This window comes from Cavia porcellus, unplaced genomic scaffold (assembly GCF_034190915.1).
Source record: "Cavia porcellus strain 051 isolate PalLab524CR breed Dunkin Hartley unplaced genomic scaffold, mCavPor4.1 scaffold_1, whole genome shotgun sequence".
Taxonomy (NCBI): domain Eukaryota; kingdom Metazoa; phylum Chordata; class Mammalia; order Rodentia; family Caviidae; genus Cavia; species Cavia porcellus.
The window spans coordinates 219,111,999-219,128,685 of record NW_026947484.1 but is presented as its reverse complement, the minus strand read 5'-3'; the positions used below and the strand labels follow the sequence as shown (position 1 = coordinate 219,128,685).

The 16,687-nt window shown below is 36.7% G+C and overlaps 1 protein-coding gene and 1 pseudogene across 7 annotated transcripts in view; one reads left to right on the top strand and one right to left on the bottom strand.

The window, feature by feature from the left end:
- The window catches only part of Map4k3 (mitogen-activated protein kinase kinase kinase kinase 3), a 174,017-nt gene that overhangs the window by 91,984 nt on the left and 65,346 nt on the right, over positions 1 to 16,687 (bottom strand). For all 7 annotated transcript variants that reach the window (XR_010040553.1, XM_003473045.5, XM_005005056.4 and 4 more), the window contains one exon: positions 1,687 to 1,777. Coding sequence is in view for 6 of the 7 variants with exons in the window: in XM_003473045.5 (XP_003473093.1) it covers positions 1,687 to 1,777 (91 nt within the window). In the remaining variant the exon portion in view is untranslated. The remainder of the gene's footprint in view (positions 1 to 1,686; positions 1,778 to 16,687) is intronic.
- LOC106028301 (large ribosomal subunit protein uL22-like) lies at positions 15,772 to 16,228 on the top strand (annotated as a pseudogene).

Genomic DNA, 16,687 nt, shown 5'->3' with positions numbered 1-16,687 from the left:
GGTCTAGATTGAGTACAAAGTTTCAACTCAATCAGCTATCTCAAAATTTAAAAATAAAAATAAAAAATAAAATTAAAAGAACTGGGGCTGTACCTCAGTGTGAAGGCCTTGGGTTCAATCCCCAGTACCACAGAAATGACAATACAAAACCCTCTCTTTAAAAGGCCAGCCCATCTGTGAGACAAAAACTCTGTAACGCTTTCCCGACTTAATCTTAGTAGGTCATCCTGTTAGGACCGACAGCAATAAAGTTAATTGTTTTGAAGTGGGGATCTGAACTATGTTGGCAAGAACCAATTATCTGCAGTATGAATGTAAATGATTTTCAAAGCCTGCTTCTCTGAGCTGATACAGTAACTGCCCAGGCTCAGACTGCTCCTTAATATGTAAACTAATGGAGAAAGTGTGTTAGTCGGCTGTTTGAACCACTCACAATGAAAGTACTATAAAAAACTCATTCAAAACCAGGCATGGTGGTGCGTGCCTGTAATCCCAACACTCAGGAGGCTGAGGCAGGAGAATTGTTGTAAGTTCAAGACCAGCCTGGGCTACAAAGTGAGCTCAAGGCCAGTTTGAATGCACAGTGAGACCTTGTCTCAAAAAGCAAACAAAACAAAAACAAAAAAACTCATTCAAAATGTTTAACACTGACTTATTCCTATGTGAAAAGGGTCAGCAAAGTCCTTAAACTATCCACTAAACCTACTCTTATCTTCGGTTTTTCACAAACTGGAAAGGTAAGGGCATAAATTTTCCCACTCTTATTTCAAAGAAGAGGAATAGTGTGTTTTGTACCTGTATCACCTGAAAGACAGGAACCTGAAACACTCTCTTCACATTGCTATAGTACATTGCATCTAAACAGAAAGATTTTTTTTGTTTGTAATACATTCTCCAGTCTTCCTTTTAGAAGAAACTAAAAAACAACTAAGTCACAGTGTTAAGACTCACAGTTGTACATGGAATAAGTAGAAAAACAAGGTTTTTGTTTTGAGAAACAGGGTCTTGCTATATAGTTTAGGTTGTCTTAAGCTCCTTATGTAGCCCAGCCTGGCCTCAAACTTGTAGCAGTCCTCCTGTCTCAGCCTCCTTAGTGCTAGGATTACAGACAAGTGCCACCATGCCCTGGTGGAAAAACAACCTTCAACTGAGGGAATCTCTGTTACAACATAGGTAACAAGAGGGGACAAAAAGATCACTTTAGAACACATTTATTCAGAAGAATAAATTACTGAAATAATCAGAATTTCTACTCTTTTAGACAAACTAAAGGAAAGGAGCAAGGTGTACACTTCTGAGACTAGGAGAACAAAATACACACAAAAACTTTTGGATAAAAACGTAACAAGAAAACATGTTCCTGACTCAATTTTCCTATGCCTACTAGGGGTGAGTAACGGTACATTTGGACCTACTTCACCGTGAAAAAATTAACCATAAAAGTCAATTTTTCCTTGCCAGCTTCCTTACTAAAACCACACTCAGAATTCCCAAGACCCAAGACTGTGACATTGATTATGGAATTAAGGTACGAGGTCCTAAGTAAACATTACATTATGTGAAAATGTCCTCCCTTCAAAACGTGAAGAAAAGTACAGACTATGGTATTAGAGCTAAGTTTACATTGTTAAATTAATTAAGTTATGGAATCATTACTGTTTTTTGAATGGAAAACAAGCAATGTACCTGAGATAGCTTCCAAAATAAGCGACAATATTTGGGTGTTTACAGTCTTTCATCATAATAATTTCTTGCTGTACAACTGCAAAGTCTTCCCCTAGAGTAAAAAAAAAAAAAGCATGTTAAATATTCAGTGGGTGAGAAGTTTCAAAATGCTCACTTATTTTAAAACATAGTAAGATAACTATACTGGTGAATAAGTATAATTAATGAGTTACAAAAAAATCACAACTAGTAAGTTACTAACATTACTTTTAATAATGATGTCAGTCCCCTTATGATTGCACAGTGATTCCAAGTATAGACTCTGACTTCAGACTTTCTGGATTCAAATCTTAACTCTATTTGCCTGTTAAACTGTATAAGCATGGGCAGATTACTTGACTTCTCTGTACCAGTTTTCTACTCAGTAAAATAGTAATAACCTATCTCACAGGGTGATGTGAATCTTAAGTGAAATACTTGGAACAGTTCCTCGAACAAAAAAAGCTCTGTGTTAGACTCAAAATAATTTATTACCAAGAAATATACATTACTTTTTCCTCTATTACTAAATAACATTTATTACAATTTTTGTGCAAATAAGTAGTTCACTTTGAAGTCAGGACATGATTTCTTATTTAACACATGGAGTGTGTCAAATTTCCACAGGCCCTTGGTAGAGCTGAAAGGCCTACATTAGCAGTACCAGGTTACCAGATGGCCCACATACGCAAGCCTACTCTGTATTTAGTGCTTAGCTCCACTGTGTTGGCATACAGAACGGGATTATATCTGAGACAGGTCAAACAATCAGCAAATAATCTCTCTCCTGCTCCCCATCCCAATTCTTCGAAATAGGATCAGGCAATCCTATAGCACAGTCACACGCTGTAGCTCCTGAAAGAACACTTGTCACGGAGAGAAACACAAGTGCAGGGAAGGCAAATGTGCTGAATTAGAGACTGAGCAGAAAGAGAACAAATGGAAGAGCTCACACATAAACCAAAGTAGCCTACATTGCTAGTTTCAGTTTTCAAGGTAATATAGTCTGTGAACATCCACACAGAATATACATAAGTGGCAAAATAAAAACCAGAAGGAGATAGCAATTACTGCTCGAGTCATTAAGAGGTTATGGAAGCCCAGCACTTCTGGCCTAGGGCCACCTGAATCTGCTATCAAAACCTTCCTCACTGTCCCGGTCACCAGAGAAGATGTAAAGGAGAAGAGAAGGCATGCCAAGTTTTCAGTAATGATGTGACTGTAAAATAAAACTTCAGAAGATCACTGGACTAGCATCCTCTTATGAGGTCATTTACTATTGTTAAGAATCCTGATTTTCTATTTGTTAAGAAGACAGTTAGAAATAATAAAAACATGAGACTAATACCAATTTTCATAGGTACAGTAAATACTTTTGAAATAATTTTTTCAACCATATTAAAATCCAACGAAAGGGTCACACATCAAGTCTGACTTAGAGTAAGCCCATTTTCTTTTGCTGGTTAGGTGACAAAAGCTCTCCTCCCAGGAGTAGGCGTAAGAGTCATTAGTAGTCATCATGCAACCTCTGCTAACCAAGAATAAAGTTGATCTGTGAAAAACACTGTGAGAAACAAGGAAAAAGAGGGCATTTACTAGCAAAACTAGCCTCTATGATTTTTGGATATACTGGTTCATGACCAAAATTCCCAATATTATTTAAGCCACCTGTGGTATAGGAATCTTTGTTCACATCACAATCCTTGTCATATCACATCAGTATATCTGTATCTATCTTTTTTCATTAGAATACAGTCCTCTAAGACAGAACTACATCTTAGTCATTTTGTACCTTGGTATGTAATACATAACAGAGTCTAATGATAACATAATTCCTCACCGTGATGACAATAAATTGAACCTATCAGCTTTTGGCTTAATTTTACCCAATTATTGTCATACTTTATACAGTAAATTATAGCTTATTAGTTCTTTGATTTCTTTTAAAACTATTAGAGACTATTTTTGAGACAGTGTTTCACTATGAAGTTCATGCTGGTCCTGAACTTATTTTGTAGCCCAGGCTGGTCTTGAGTTCCCAGACATTCTCCAGCCTTAGCCACCAGATTACTAAAACTATTCTTTAACTACAACTTTCTTCATGCAATGTTTGATTCAAAGTACATAATTTTTTCCTATCAAGTCAATTCTGTATGACTACAAGGGCCAAATTAAATTTAGTATTTTATAGGGAACAAAGCATTCACTATTTAAGGTAACTGAAAATGTAAACTTAGCTATAAACATAGATGCGCATGTATCACTGTGGCATGATGCTTTCAGTTCTTCTGGGAATATGCCTAGAAGGAGAATAGCTGGAAAAATGGGACTTCCAATCCCAGCTTTTTGAGAAATCTCCAGACTGATCTCCACAAAGGTTGTACCAGTCTACACTCCCACCAACAGTGCAGGAGAGTTCCTTTTTCTCCACAGCCTCTCCAGCATTTGTTGTTGTTGGTTTTCTTGATGCTGGCCATTCTTTCAGGAGTAAGATGAAATCTCAGTGTGATTTTAATTTGCATTTCTTTAATGACTAATGATGATGAACATTTTTTCCTGTATTTATTTGCCATTTGTATTTCTTCATCTGAGAAGTGTGTATTCATCTCAGATGCCCATTTTTGGACTGGATCTTTGAATTTTAGGGGTCTGAGTTTTTTAAATTCTTTATATGTTTTAGACAAAAGTCCCTTGTCTGCGGGGGAGTTCACTAAGATTTTTTTCAGTTTGTGGGTTTTTAGCAGCACAATTTGTAATCGCCAGATCTTGGAAACAACCCAAGTGTCCATCAACTAAGGAATGGATAAAAAAGTTGTGGTATTTTTATACAATGGAGTACTACTCAGCTATAAAGAAGGATCACATTGAGATATTTATAAATAAATGGGTACAGATTGAGACCATACTCATAAGTGAAATAAATCAAACTCACAATACTGAATAGTTTCCCTAGTGTAAGAAAGGATTCAATAAAGTATGTGGTAATCATGATTCCCCATTATGTGGCCTTGAAGCCTTATAAAGCTTTCACTCATTAACTGGAATGGCTTGGTATTATTGCCTGTGATGAAATGAACAGCTATTTTGAAGAAAACAAGACATCATAATAGCTAGTGCTGATTTAATATCAGCTTGTTTTGAAGCCCTACCAAACTGTTGCTCTTCTGTCTCCATTGGTTTTATCATGTTGTATCTTACTGGTTTATTATGTGATAATATAAACAAAAATATTTATAGGCAAAGAGATAATATAGAAACCATTGTTCATTTTCTGGTAGCTGGTTCTAAATACCCTGTGATACTTTCATCCACTTGAAATGGTTTCACACTGTCTTGATATGTCTGATGCTATAGTATACGAAGTTATATTCAAATACTTCAAGGAAAGACACTATGGTAACTACTATTAAGTCGGGTTATTTGGTGGTGAAGCACCAGGCTGCTGAAATTGTCATGCTTTGACCTGTATTGTTATGTTGCTATGTCCTCTTTTATCTCAATCTCCCCCTTATTCATTAAAAAATTATTTTATTATTATTTTTTAATTAAGGGGAAAAAATTAGCAGGATATATTATAGCAACTTTTTTGATTTCCTATTAACTTGATTTGAAGTCCTGTATTCATACTCCCACTATCTTGTTTTGACTGATTAGACTCTGTTCCGCTCTGTTTGATAGTATCAAGTTTGAGGGTATAGGCAACTACTTTCAAGGCAATAAGATTCACTATGATGCCCATTCTGGTTTGACTATTATCTTCTTTTGAAGTCCTGTAATGTTTACAATGTTTAGGTTTTATTGGTCTTGTTCCGTACTGTTTTGTTCAACTTAATTATACCTAATACCTAATGATATAGGCAATTCTTTTTAAGGGACCAAGTGACATTATGGTAACCATTGTTGATAACCTTGTACTCTGTTTTTACATCATGTGCTATGTCTATCCTTGGTTTTGACTGACAGCTTTATTTTGTCATATTTGGTTTTATTTTCTTCCAAAAAAAGTAATAAGAACTATGGGAGTAATAAAACCCAAAATGTGTAAATTTTGTTGTAAAAAAAAAAAAAGAGGGAAAAAAAAGTGCTCTAAAGGATACAACTGCAAGTGTGTTTAGGTGTGTTAGGACAGATGACCATATTACGGAGTTTTTGTTGGATCACTGAACACAACTGTTTGCAGTCTCACTGTTTGAATATCAACTTTGTATGCTTTGATCCTGTGACTTGAGCAACTATTTCTAAGATGACAATGTGTAATCTACTAACTGGTGATTTCTTGTATTTTTTTTTTAGTAGTCCTGTATTACTTGTACCCTTACACTGTTTTGTCTTTTTTTCCTTTTAAATAAAATTTTTAAAAAATGTAAAATTAGCAAAAAGGAACTGTGATACATTTAATCCAAAGAAGTTGAATGGCTGATTTAAATAATTTTCTTCAAAGCTTGTACGAAATATATTCAGAAGATGAGAAGATGAACAGATTCAGGAAAAAATTGCTAGCATGCTTAATTGGGATACTGTAGAGCAGAAGGGTAAACTAGATAATCTCCAGAATGTTTTTCTACTCTGATAATCTAGGACTTCTTTTTTTTTTTTTTTTTTTTGGTCTTTTTCTTTTTTATCGGTACCAGGGATTGAACTCACGACTGCCTGCTTGCAAGGCAGGTGCTTATGCCGCTGAGCTAAATCCCCAGCCCCAATCTAGGACTTCTTAAAAGAAAATTTTAGACATTAAAGTAAAAATTCATCCTCCAGAACTGAAAAACTCATGTTTAAGAAGATGTATTCTCCCTCTGCCCCCACAAAAAAGAATGAGAAAGGTGGAGACAGGCAAACTTACAAGTAGAGCACATATTAAATTAATTAAACAAGAATTAGCACATTAAAAGCACCGGTTACAAAAGCAAAGACAGGTAAGTTAAATACTGCACAGAAAGGAAATGATCACACTAATAGGTATCCTATGGGGTGGGAAAAAATATTGCAAACCATATATCTAAAAAAGGACAATATCCAAAATATGTAAGGAACTCTTGCAACTCAATGAAAAACAAACAACAATCAAATTACTTGATTAACTAAAAAAGTGTTTGATGTGTCTTATCCTGATCTTATCACTTTGCCACATATATACATAGTATATCAAAAAACATACTATACACTATATACCCATTAATATACACAATTTTTGTCAATTTTATACTAATAATGCTGAGAATTTTTTTAAATGAGAGAAAAAAAAAAAACCTTTAACTGAAACTTCTTCAAAGACATATGGTAATGGTCTGCAAACCAAAATCACAACAAGGCTTCAGTTCGTATTTGGTAGGATAGTCATTATTTAAACTAAAACAAAATCAGAAAATAATAATAAGAGTTGAAGATGTTAAGAAACTGAATCCCTGTGCACTGCCAATGGAAATGTAAAATCATGCAGCTTCTATGGAAAATAGTATAGGGGCTGGGGATTTAGCTCAGCGGCATAAGCGCCTGCCTTGCAAGCAGGCAGCCGTGAGTTCGATCCCCGGTACTGATAAAAAAGAAAGACAAAAAAAAAAAAAAAAAAAAAATAGAAAACAGTATGGAGGTTTCTCAAAATAGCAATAGAAATGCTATATGATCTAGCAACCCCTCTTACAGGTAGAGACCCAAAAGAACTGAAATCAGGACCTCAAAGAGGTACTTGTGTTTCCCAGCTCATTATACTACATAGCTAAGAAATAGAAACAATCCCAAATTCTGTTAACAAAAATAGCTAACGAGCCAGGTATGGTGGTGCATGCCTGTAATCCCAGCACTGAGGAGACTTGAGAAAGGAGGACTGTTGTGAGTTTGAGGCCAGCCTGGGGTACAAAGTGAGCCCCAGGCCAGCCTGAACTGCTTAGTGAAACCCAGTCTCCCCGCAAAAAAAGAGGCTAAAGAACATGTGATACACACACAGACACACACAAATATTATTCAATCATAAGAAAGAAATTTTGTTGTATGCTATAATATCAACAGAGTTGGAAGACAATATGCTAAATGAAACAAGCCAATCACAGAAGGACAAATACGGTATGATTCTACTTATATGTGGCAGCCAAACTAGCAGAAATGATTAGAATATGCACTGCCAAGATTAAAGTAAGATGGAGGCTGGGGATTTAGCTCAGCGGCATAAGCACCTGCCTTGCAAGCAGGCGGTCGTGAGTTCAACTCCTGGTACCGATAAAAGATAATAAAAAAAAGGTATGTCAAATTAAAAAAAAGAGATTAAAGTAAGATGAAATGGAGTCAGTGTTCAGTGGGTATAAATTTCAGCCATACAAGGTTCAAAGTTCTAGAGGTCCACAGTACAACATTCTTGCTACAGTTAATACAGTAGAGTATACTTGTTAAGACAGACCTCAAGTTCAAGCCCTGGTTAATACAACACAGAATTATAAAAACAGATCTAATGATTCTATTGACTTCAAAATATTGCAAAATAAATTAAAAAATTATTATAAACAGCAGTTTTGGTATTTTTCAAGAAAGAGAATAAAAAGATGGCTCTAATAAAATATCTGACGAAAATAACACAGTTTATTTATTTGGAGAGCTTTTAATAATCATTCATGAACAACAATGCTTAAGTATCACATAAGTTATTAATGACTAAACTTTGAATTTGAGTTAGATAACATGGTCAAGACGAAATTCCTAGCTGAAACTATCCTAGTGACAAAAGCCCAAAATATGCTGATTGGTACAGCAAAGCAGATTATGTTGAAGGATTATTTCTGGCTTTGAATTAAAGAAAGCAAGACCCCCAGTTCCAAAAAAAGTCCCACTCCAATGTGGTGTTTCATTTGTTTTCCTAATGGTCTCTCTCTATGAAATTTTAATGCCACAGATATTCTTTATATGTACTTACATACAACGTATACATATATACCTGTGTTTTATGCACAGATTTTTTGTTTTTGCCCTGAGAAACAAATTCTATCTCCTTATGTTAAAGGAATACTAGAGAAAACATTTTCTAGTGCAAAAGAATTGTGTCCATATACAGCAGAGTGGCTTGAGAGACTTGATTATCTTGTAAAGTTGCATTTTCTTACCCAGGTCCAGGTCTTCTTTTGAGAGCTGTATTCGATTTGAGAGAAAACATAACAAAAGGCAGGTACCTCTAATGTGTTTGGATTCTATCCCTTACATCCTTTTAAAAATTATGGCCACATAGCTAGAGTTTCTGTAGGTAAAACAGGCATTAACTAGGCTCAAAAAATGTTTCCAGGCTTAAAGATAGAAAAAAGAAAAGTACAGCATAATACAGATTTTAAGGGAAGTGAAGAACACAATGGGAAGTTTCTTTTCTGTCTTTATCAGGTCACTAACAAGAACTACATATATTTTTTAACAAAGTACTAATTCTGAGATACTTTTAATTTCTGACCTCTGAATTTTCTGATTCGCTTCCTAGTTAAAGGTAAAATTTTCTTCCAACAACGGATGAACAGTTGGTAAAGAAAATGTGCTATCTATATACAATGGAGTACTACTCTGTCATAATGAAGGAAATTTTTGAGTCATCTATAGGAAAATGGATGCACCTCGAAACCATAATGTTAAGTGAAATAAATGAGAAACACCAACTTAAAACACTCCATGGCTTTTCTTATGAGAAACACAAAGTATAAATAATTTAAAAAGCAAAATGTAAGAAATAGGGAGATAGATCTTTTGTAAAAGGGAGGATGATCTAGAGATGAAGGAGAAAAGGAGAAATTAAAAATTACGTTAGTACACATACTAAGTTCCTACAATAAATGTGATCATTATTTACTATAAACATGGGCTAATACTCTTTTTGGAGGGGTGAGACAGGGTCCCACTATGTTCTTCAGGCTGGCCTCAAACTCTTGGGGATGCTCCTGCCTCAGCCTCCCAAGAGCTAGCATTATAGGTGTGCACCAACATGCCTGACTTAAACATGTGCTGATTTTAAAGAATTAAAAAGCAATTTTCTATTCTTCAGGCTAAGTGGGAATAATCTACAGCTGTTTAAAACTCATGAAAACATCAGCCCCTAAAATAAAAGACAAAATTATTTTTATAAACCCAATTTTGACATATCCTATATTTCCCCCATATTTTACATCTTAAGCTCCCTTCTCCTATCCTACAGTCTAGTGAAGTCACCCCTTTTTTCTCTTTGCATGCAGCTGAAATGTATCTCCCATGTGTCTTGTTCATGCTGTGCACTTTCCTATAGTTCCCGGTTTTGTTACCAACCTTCATGATCTTGTTTTTAAATCCCACTGTCCATGGTGTAAAATCAATCTGTTTTCCAGTATGTCCAAACACAGCACACCTCTCTACACAGATGAAATTACTATTTCCCAAGTAGACCTAGTACTTCACCAGAACTAATGCTTTCACACTTTCCTCACGAAATAAGCTCCACTTCCCTAAGTTACTAGCAAAGTCCTTGCTAGCCATGAACTTTCATTTACTCCATGGCCCCAAGTGAAATGAGCCACATCTCCATGGAACCAACCGGGTAACTTAGGGTATTACAGCTCCTCGGTCCTACTGGTGTCCTTTCACGTGGCAAACTGCCTAGATACTCCCTACCCAGACTATTTCACGAAGTTAGGGCAGCTTTTTACTGACTCATGAATTAAGTCTTTCGAAACACAGTCACATCTCTTACTAACAATGCTCCCACTTCTGCTCAAAGGGTAAATCCCTAAACACCAGGTAGTGTTCACGTAGGATCGCAAAGTAGGAATCATGTCTTTGTAATCTTCCACGGGGACTGTTTGAACTAAATAAAAATTCTTGAAACTAAATCACTAATCACACAAGGTTGGAAATAAGGGAAGAAAAACATTGCAGACCAACCAAGTAAAAGGTCTTTTATTGTATGCTTTTCTGTTTGGGGGTATACTTACCTTTCAGTGGGTAAATACTGTACCTAATCTATCCAGGATAGTCAGCCTCAAGTCCTGTGTTCTAATATATTAAAGAGTGCCTAACCAACCCATGATTAACCTCTGAGGAATATCACCATGAATGATGTAACAGTTGCTCATGATGGTGGCAATGAACACAGGGCAGCACTGAATAAACAAGCCATGGTAGGATGTACTCAGCACTCAAGGGAAACAGGAGGCTGTGTTAGGTAAATAATTTCCCTTATGACTTGCTACTCTCTGATGAAGATAATGAGGCAAAAAGTGCCTTTTTTTTTTACCTCTCAAGACAGAAAACTGATGTCAAAAGCTGATATTCAAAAGAATATTCAAAAGAATCTTCAAAAAATAAAACTGAAGATTCATGGAAAAATACTGGAATGTGGTCTTACTGGTACCTTGTTACATTTTAAAAATTTTGTTCTACAATTTAACACATGTTGGTCTTATGATGACAAAACACAATACCTTATTTTCCCACTGGGAATTTCCCTGCATGTCTATCTCTGTATTTTTCATTGTGTTGGGAAAAAATGAATTTCCTCAGAAGCTTCTCCAAGAGTTATCTATTTAATCATTCAACTGTCTGCTTTAATACTGTTCAAATAATTGGTAAGGGTTGGTTTCTGGACTCTCATTCTGTTTCACTCTTCTGTCCCTCCTTGCACCAGTAAGCCTCCCCACAGTGCTCTTTCAAGTGTTTGGCTCTTCCAGGTCCCTTGCATTTTCACATGACTTTAAGGAAAAGCTTGTCAGTTTCTATAAAAGAGCAAGTCGGTATTTTGATAGAAATTGTGTTGAATTTATAGGTCAATTGTGGGAATAATGTTATTTTAATAACATTAAGTTTTCTGATCTTTTTTTTGTTTGTTTTTTGGTTCCAGGGATCAAATTTATGACCTTGTGCTTGCCAGGCAAGTGTTTGAACTACTGAGCTAAATCCCCAGCCCCTCCAATCCATCAACATGAAATGCCTTTATACTTTAGATTTTCCATTTATCATAATGATGTATTATGTTCTCAGTATATAAGTCCTGTATATTTTTTAAATAAAAGGGATCCAGATTAGAAAAGAAATAAAACCGTATTTGCAGATATTACATGCAGAAAAAACTACTTGGACTGATAAGTAAGTTCAGCAAAGATACAAGGTAAGCATATAAAATCAACTATTATTTTTATAAATGAAATGAATATTCTGAAAGTTAAGAAAATATTGTAATTAAAACAGCATCTCATTGAACTGGTACTAGGCAACTGGCCATCGATAATACTGGTAATTACAATAACAATTTACAAAAAAGAATCAAACACATAGGTACATGTTTAATAAAAGAAATCAAGACTTGTACAGAAAACTACAAACATAAATCTCAAAAACAGGATGTATCTGGGTGTGGTGGCACATGCCTGTAATCCCAGCACTTGGGAGGCTAAGGCAGGAGGACTGCCATAAGTTTGAGGACAGCGTGGACTATACAGGAAAAGCCTGTCTCAAAACAAAATCCATTATGTCTTCTCCCACTGGATGGAATATTATACAGATGTCTGTTAAGTCTTGCTAGTTTATTTACTTACTTTTTCCTTCCCTCCTTTCTTTTGTGTGGTTTTAGACTGGGCCTTGCACATGCTAGGCAAATCCTCTACACTGGCCTAAAGCCTCAGCTCAGTTACTAGTTATTTCTATTTCCTTGCCGATTTTCCACCTAATTCAATCAACTACTTAAAGCAGGGCACTAAAATTTCCAACTATTATTGTTCAATAGGCCGTTCCTTCAACATGACAATATAGAAGTACAATTTCCTTTCAAGACTACTGCTTTAGCAAAGGCTATATTTTCTTGATATGCTATAAACGATAATTTCAGATTTTCACATTGAAATAAGTTTTTATTGCAAATTCTGCTTATTTTTATGCAAAAGAATAGAAAATAGTCACAAACAGGTTAATTACTCTTATCCTGTGGCTTGCAGTCCCAGAAAGTGTCACAGTACTCAATCTGGATTTAAGTAGCTTTCTAGTTTTCATCCTTTATTGCTCATGTGTATTTTTTTTGGTCTTTTTGATATTGAGTTTTATTATGCAGTTGAGGCTGGCCTCGAACTCACTTTGTTGCCCAGGCTGACCTTTAACGTGCACTGACTCTCCTGCCTCAGTATCCTGAATGCTGGGTTACAGGCCTGCACCACCACACCTGACCTCACTTCTATCCTTCAGCATACTTCCCACTCCACACATATACTCTATGTATGCTCTTTTTTTTTTTTTTTTTAAATACTGGGGAATCAAACTCACGACCGTGTGCTTGCAAGGCAGGCACTTATGCTGCTGAGCTAGATCCCTGGCCCTTATGGATGCTCTTGCATCATTAGACCTTAGAACTCTACACTATTACAGAAAAATGAAACATACTCAAACTCTGCAAATGAAAGGAGGTAGTAGAGAAAAAGTCTTGCTGAGAAACTAAATGAAAAATGTGACTGGATGACGTGTTTTAGTTACTAAAAATTATAAATATTATTGTTTCTCTTTCACAGCAAGTATCTATGGGTGCATTTAGTATCTATTAGGCTGAAATGTTAGTAGCACCAACACCAATGAGATGGGATACATTTTCTCCACCTCAACGGCTTTCAAATACCTCTTCTCCATTTTTTTCCCCCAAACTTCAAACCCTGTCCTTGAAGGGCCTGCTATCCTAGTGTGTCCCCTCTTGCCCTCCTCCCTACTGCATTTCTGATGATTCTATCAAATACTGATACTACAGCACTTGCCTCTTCCTCTCTCCCCCATTTCTGCTTCATGACTTCATATTTTGATGATCCACGCAAATGATCCATTGAAAACACTGATCTTGAATAACTGACCTGGTCAGCTACAACAATTTCTGCTACACTCATTCTCCATTCAGGGACATAATCACATTCTGTCACCCTTCATAAATGCACAACCTATAAGACTGGTTTAAATATCCCATTCACAGTACCACCTCCACTCTTCCCAGCTAAAGGACTCAAAGTCTTCCATTCCAGTAATGCTTCTACCTCTAGCTGATCTCACTGACTGACTCACTTGCACTACCCGTGCTTACTTTCCTTCTTACTCAGCTCAGACTGCACAGGTCAGAACTATAACCACTCCTTTACACACACTCGGCCGTGGCTTGAAAGTCTGTCCCCTCCAAAGTTCATGTTGAAATTTAATGCCACTGTCCCAGGATTATGAGATGGGACCTTTAAGATGTGATTAAGCCATGAGGAATGGGATTGATGCTGTTAAAGCAGGGTGAGGATTCCATTTGGCCCCTTTCGCTTTCCATTTTTTGAGACGTGAGGACAGTTTGTGCATGTGTGTGTGTGCACGTGTGTGTTTACATGCAAGTGATCGTGAGTTTTCTTCCCCACTCCCACCTCTCCCTATGCCTTACACCACCACCCCTTTTCACTCCCTCTATATGCAGCATAGACAGCATACTATATCCATGTTCTTGGGTTTCTCAAACTCCAGAAATGTGGCAAAATAAATTGTGGTGTTTTTTTAAGTTTTTATTGGTACCAGGGATCGAACTCATGACTGCCTGCTTGCAAGGCAGGCGCTTATGCCACTGAGCTAAATCCCCAGCCCTAATTGTGGTTTTTTTATAAGTTACCCAATCTCAATTCTTTTATTAAAAATAAACAAAATAAAATACATTCTTAATTCCCAAGATGCCTCTCCCTCCACAATACTTGCCAAGCAAAACTATGATAATGATACATCTAACTATCTAATTTCCCTGCATTTTACCCCTGAACAGCAGCTACCTACTAGACTCACTTCAAACTGGATTTTCAAGTGGACAACTAACAATGCCAGACAATCCTACTAACTTATTTTTGTGAGTGTGCACGTGCGCACATACACAGATACATAGATTATATACAGGACGGACAGACAGACAGACTGAGACTAAAACCAAGACTGAGATGAGACACAGAGACAGACCAGGAAAGAGGGAATCAAACTTTGCCATTCTCCAAGATGACTTTCCACATGTTTCTCTTGACTAAATCTCTAGTCATACTTCCTCTTCCCTTCTGGCCTGATAACCACAATCTACAGATTCAAAAAGGAAACGGATAAAATCAGATCAGACCAGAACCCACCAACCTACCTACACATGTACTCACACTGTCTTCTTATAATAAATCAGTAGTCCTTGATCTTAGACCTATACTTGGACCCCATCTTTCTCCATCTTCTCAAAGTCTTTATTCCCAGAGTTGCCTTTATTAACTTCTGCATCAATCTGTCTCTCTCTAGTGCTCATTCCCACTGACACAAAACTCAACTTAGCATAATGTACTCTAAAAAATCCTTCATAAACTAAGGATTCCTTTCCAGCTAGTACTCTACTCCCTTACTCAAAAGGCCTTAAGAGGAGACTACTGCAATCTTTTCTACTTAGGGTTTGTTCCTTAACTAGCTTCAGCTTCACCAGTCTATTCGTATGTGATTCTATTAAGCTCACCGAAACCAGTGCTCAATTTTCAGTTCTTCTTTTCATACCATTCAGTATCATCTGATGGTTTTACTTCCCTTGCTTTTCTGAAATACTTTCTTCTAAGGTCTTCCATGACAAGATAGCCACCCAGTATGTTTCGTAGCTAAATGTAATAAGTTGCTTGCTCTTCAGTGAGTTGAGTGAGGGTTTCTGTTTTTGTTTTTAACAGAGCTTCTTCTCTAGCAGATTGCTAATACTGGGATTACCCAAGCTTTTAACCTCAGCCTTGCTTTCTCTTCTCTATACTTTCTTCCAGGCGATCTCAATCCCTTCAAGCACCATTTATAAAATGGGGTATAAATACCCCAATAACCTTCAAGTTTTCATCTCTAACCTAACTTGTGGAGCTCCAGATGCATTTGTTAAACTGTCACTGGATATCTAATAGACATAAAAATATACACAAGACAGAATTACTGATTCTACTGACTCCACATGCAGACCAATAACTCTCTAAAACCTACTGTAAGCAGCGTGAGGTTACCTATGGGAATGGTTTGCTACTCTTGCCGCAGAAAATCCCCCAACATCATGCAAATCAAGAGGCTCAAATCTTCATGTTCATCTTCATGTTTAATACCCAGGCCATCAAGGGTATGCATATCTGAAAGGCCACCAAGTACCTGAAGGAAGTCCCATTAAAGAAGCACTGTGTGCCATTCTGGCGTTGCCAATGGTGGAGATGGTAGGTGTGCCCAGGCTAAACAGTGGGGCTGGACACAGGGTTGGTGGCCCAAAAAGAGTGCTGAATTTTTGCTGCACATGCTTAAAAATGCAAAGAGTAATGCTGAACTTCAAGGTTTAGATGTAGATTCTCTGGTCATTGAACATATCCAGGTGAACAAAGCACCCAAGATGTACTGCTGTATTTACAGAGCTCATGGCCAGAATAACCCATACATGAGCTCCCCCTGCCACACTGAGATGATCCTTACTGAAAAGGAATCAATTGTTCTTAAACCAGAGGAGGAAGTAGCACAGAATAAAAAGATATCCCAGAAGAAACTAAAGAAACAAAACATTATAGCATGGGAATAAATTAAGCATAAAATAAATGAAAATAAAAGTTAAAAAAAAACTCAAAAGTTTTCTAATGTGCTCCTAATAAAATCTAACCTCCTTACCATGGCACTCAAGGCCACTGCTAATCTAGGCCTTGCCTAGTTTTTCAGCCCCATTTCAATTCATATTCCTACTGGCTTACAATGATGCAGTCATCCTGGCCTCTGTCCTCCAATGCCTTATGCTCATTCTTATTTCAGAGCATTTGCCTTTTACTATGCACACACTGTCTAATGACTTTTTTAAAAAATTCAAATCTCAATCCAAATGTCTTCTTCTCCTAGAGGCATCTCTAGAGCACAATGCTAACTAAAATAGTCCCCGGTCACTTTCAACCTTATTTTAAGACATCACCTTAAGTCAAGAGAATATCTTGTTTACATGTTTTTGTATTTATGTCTCTCTCAAGCTTCTCAAGGGAAACACCCTTCTGCC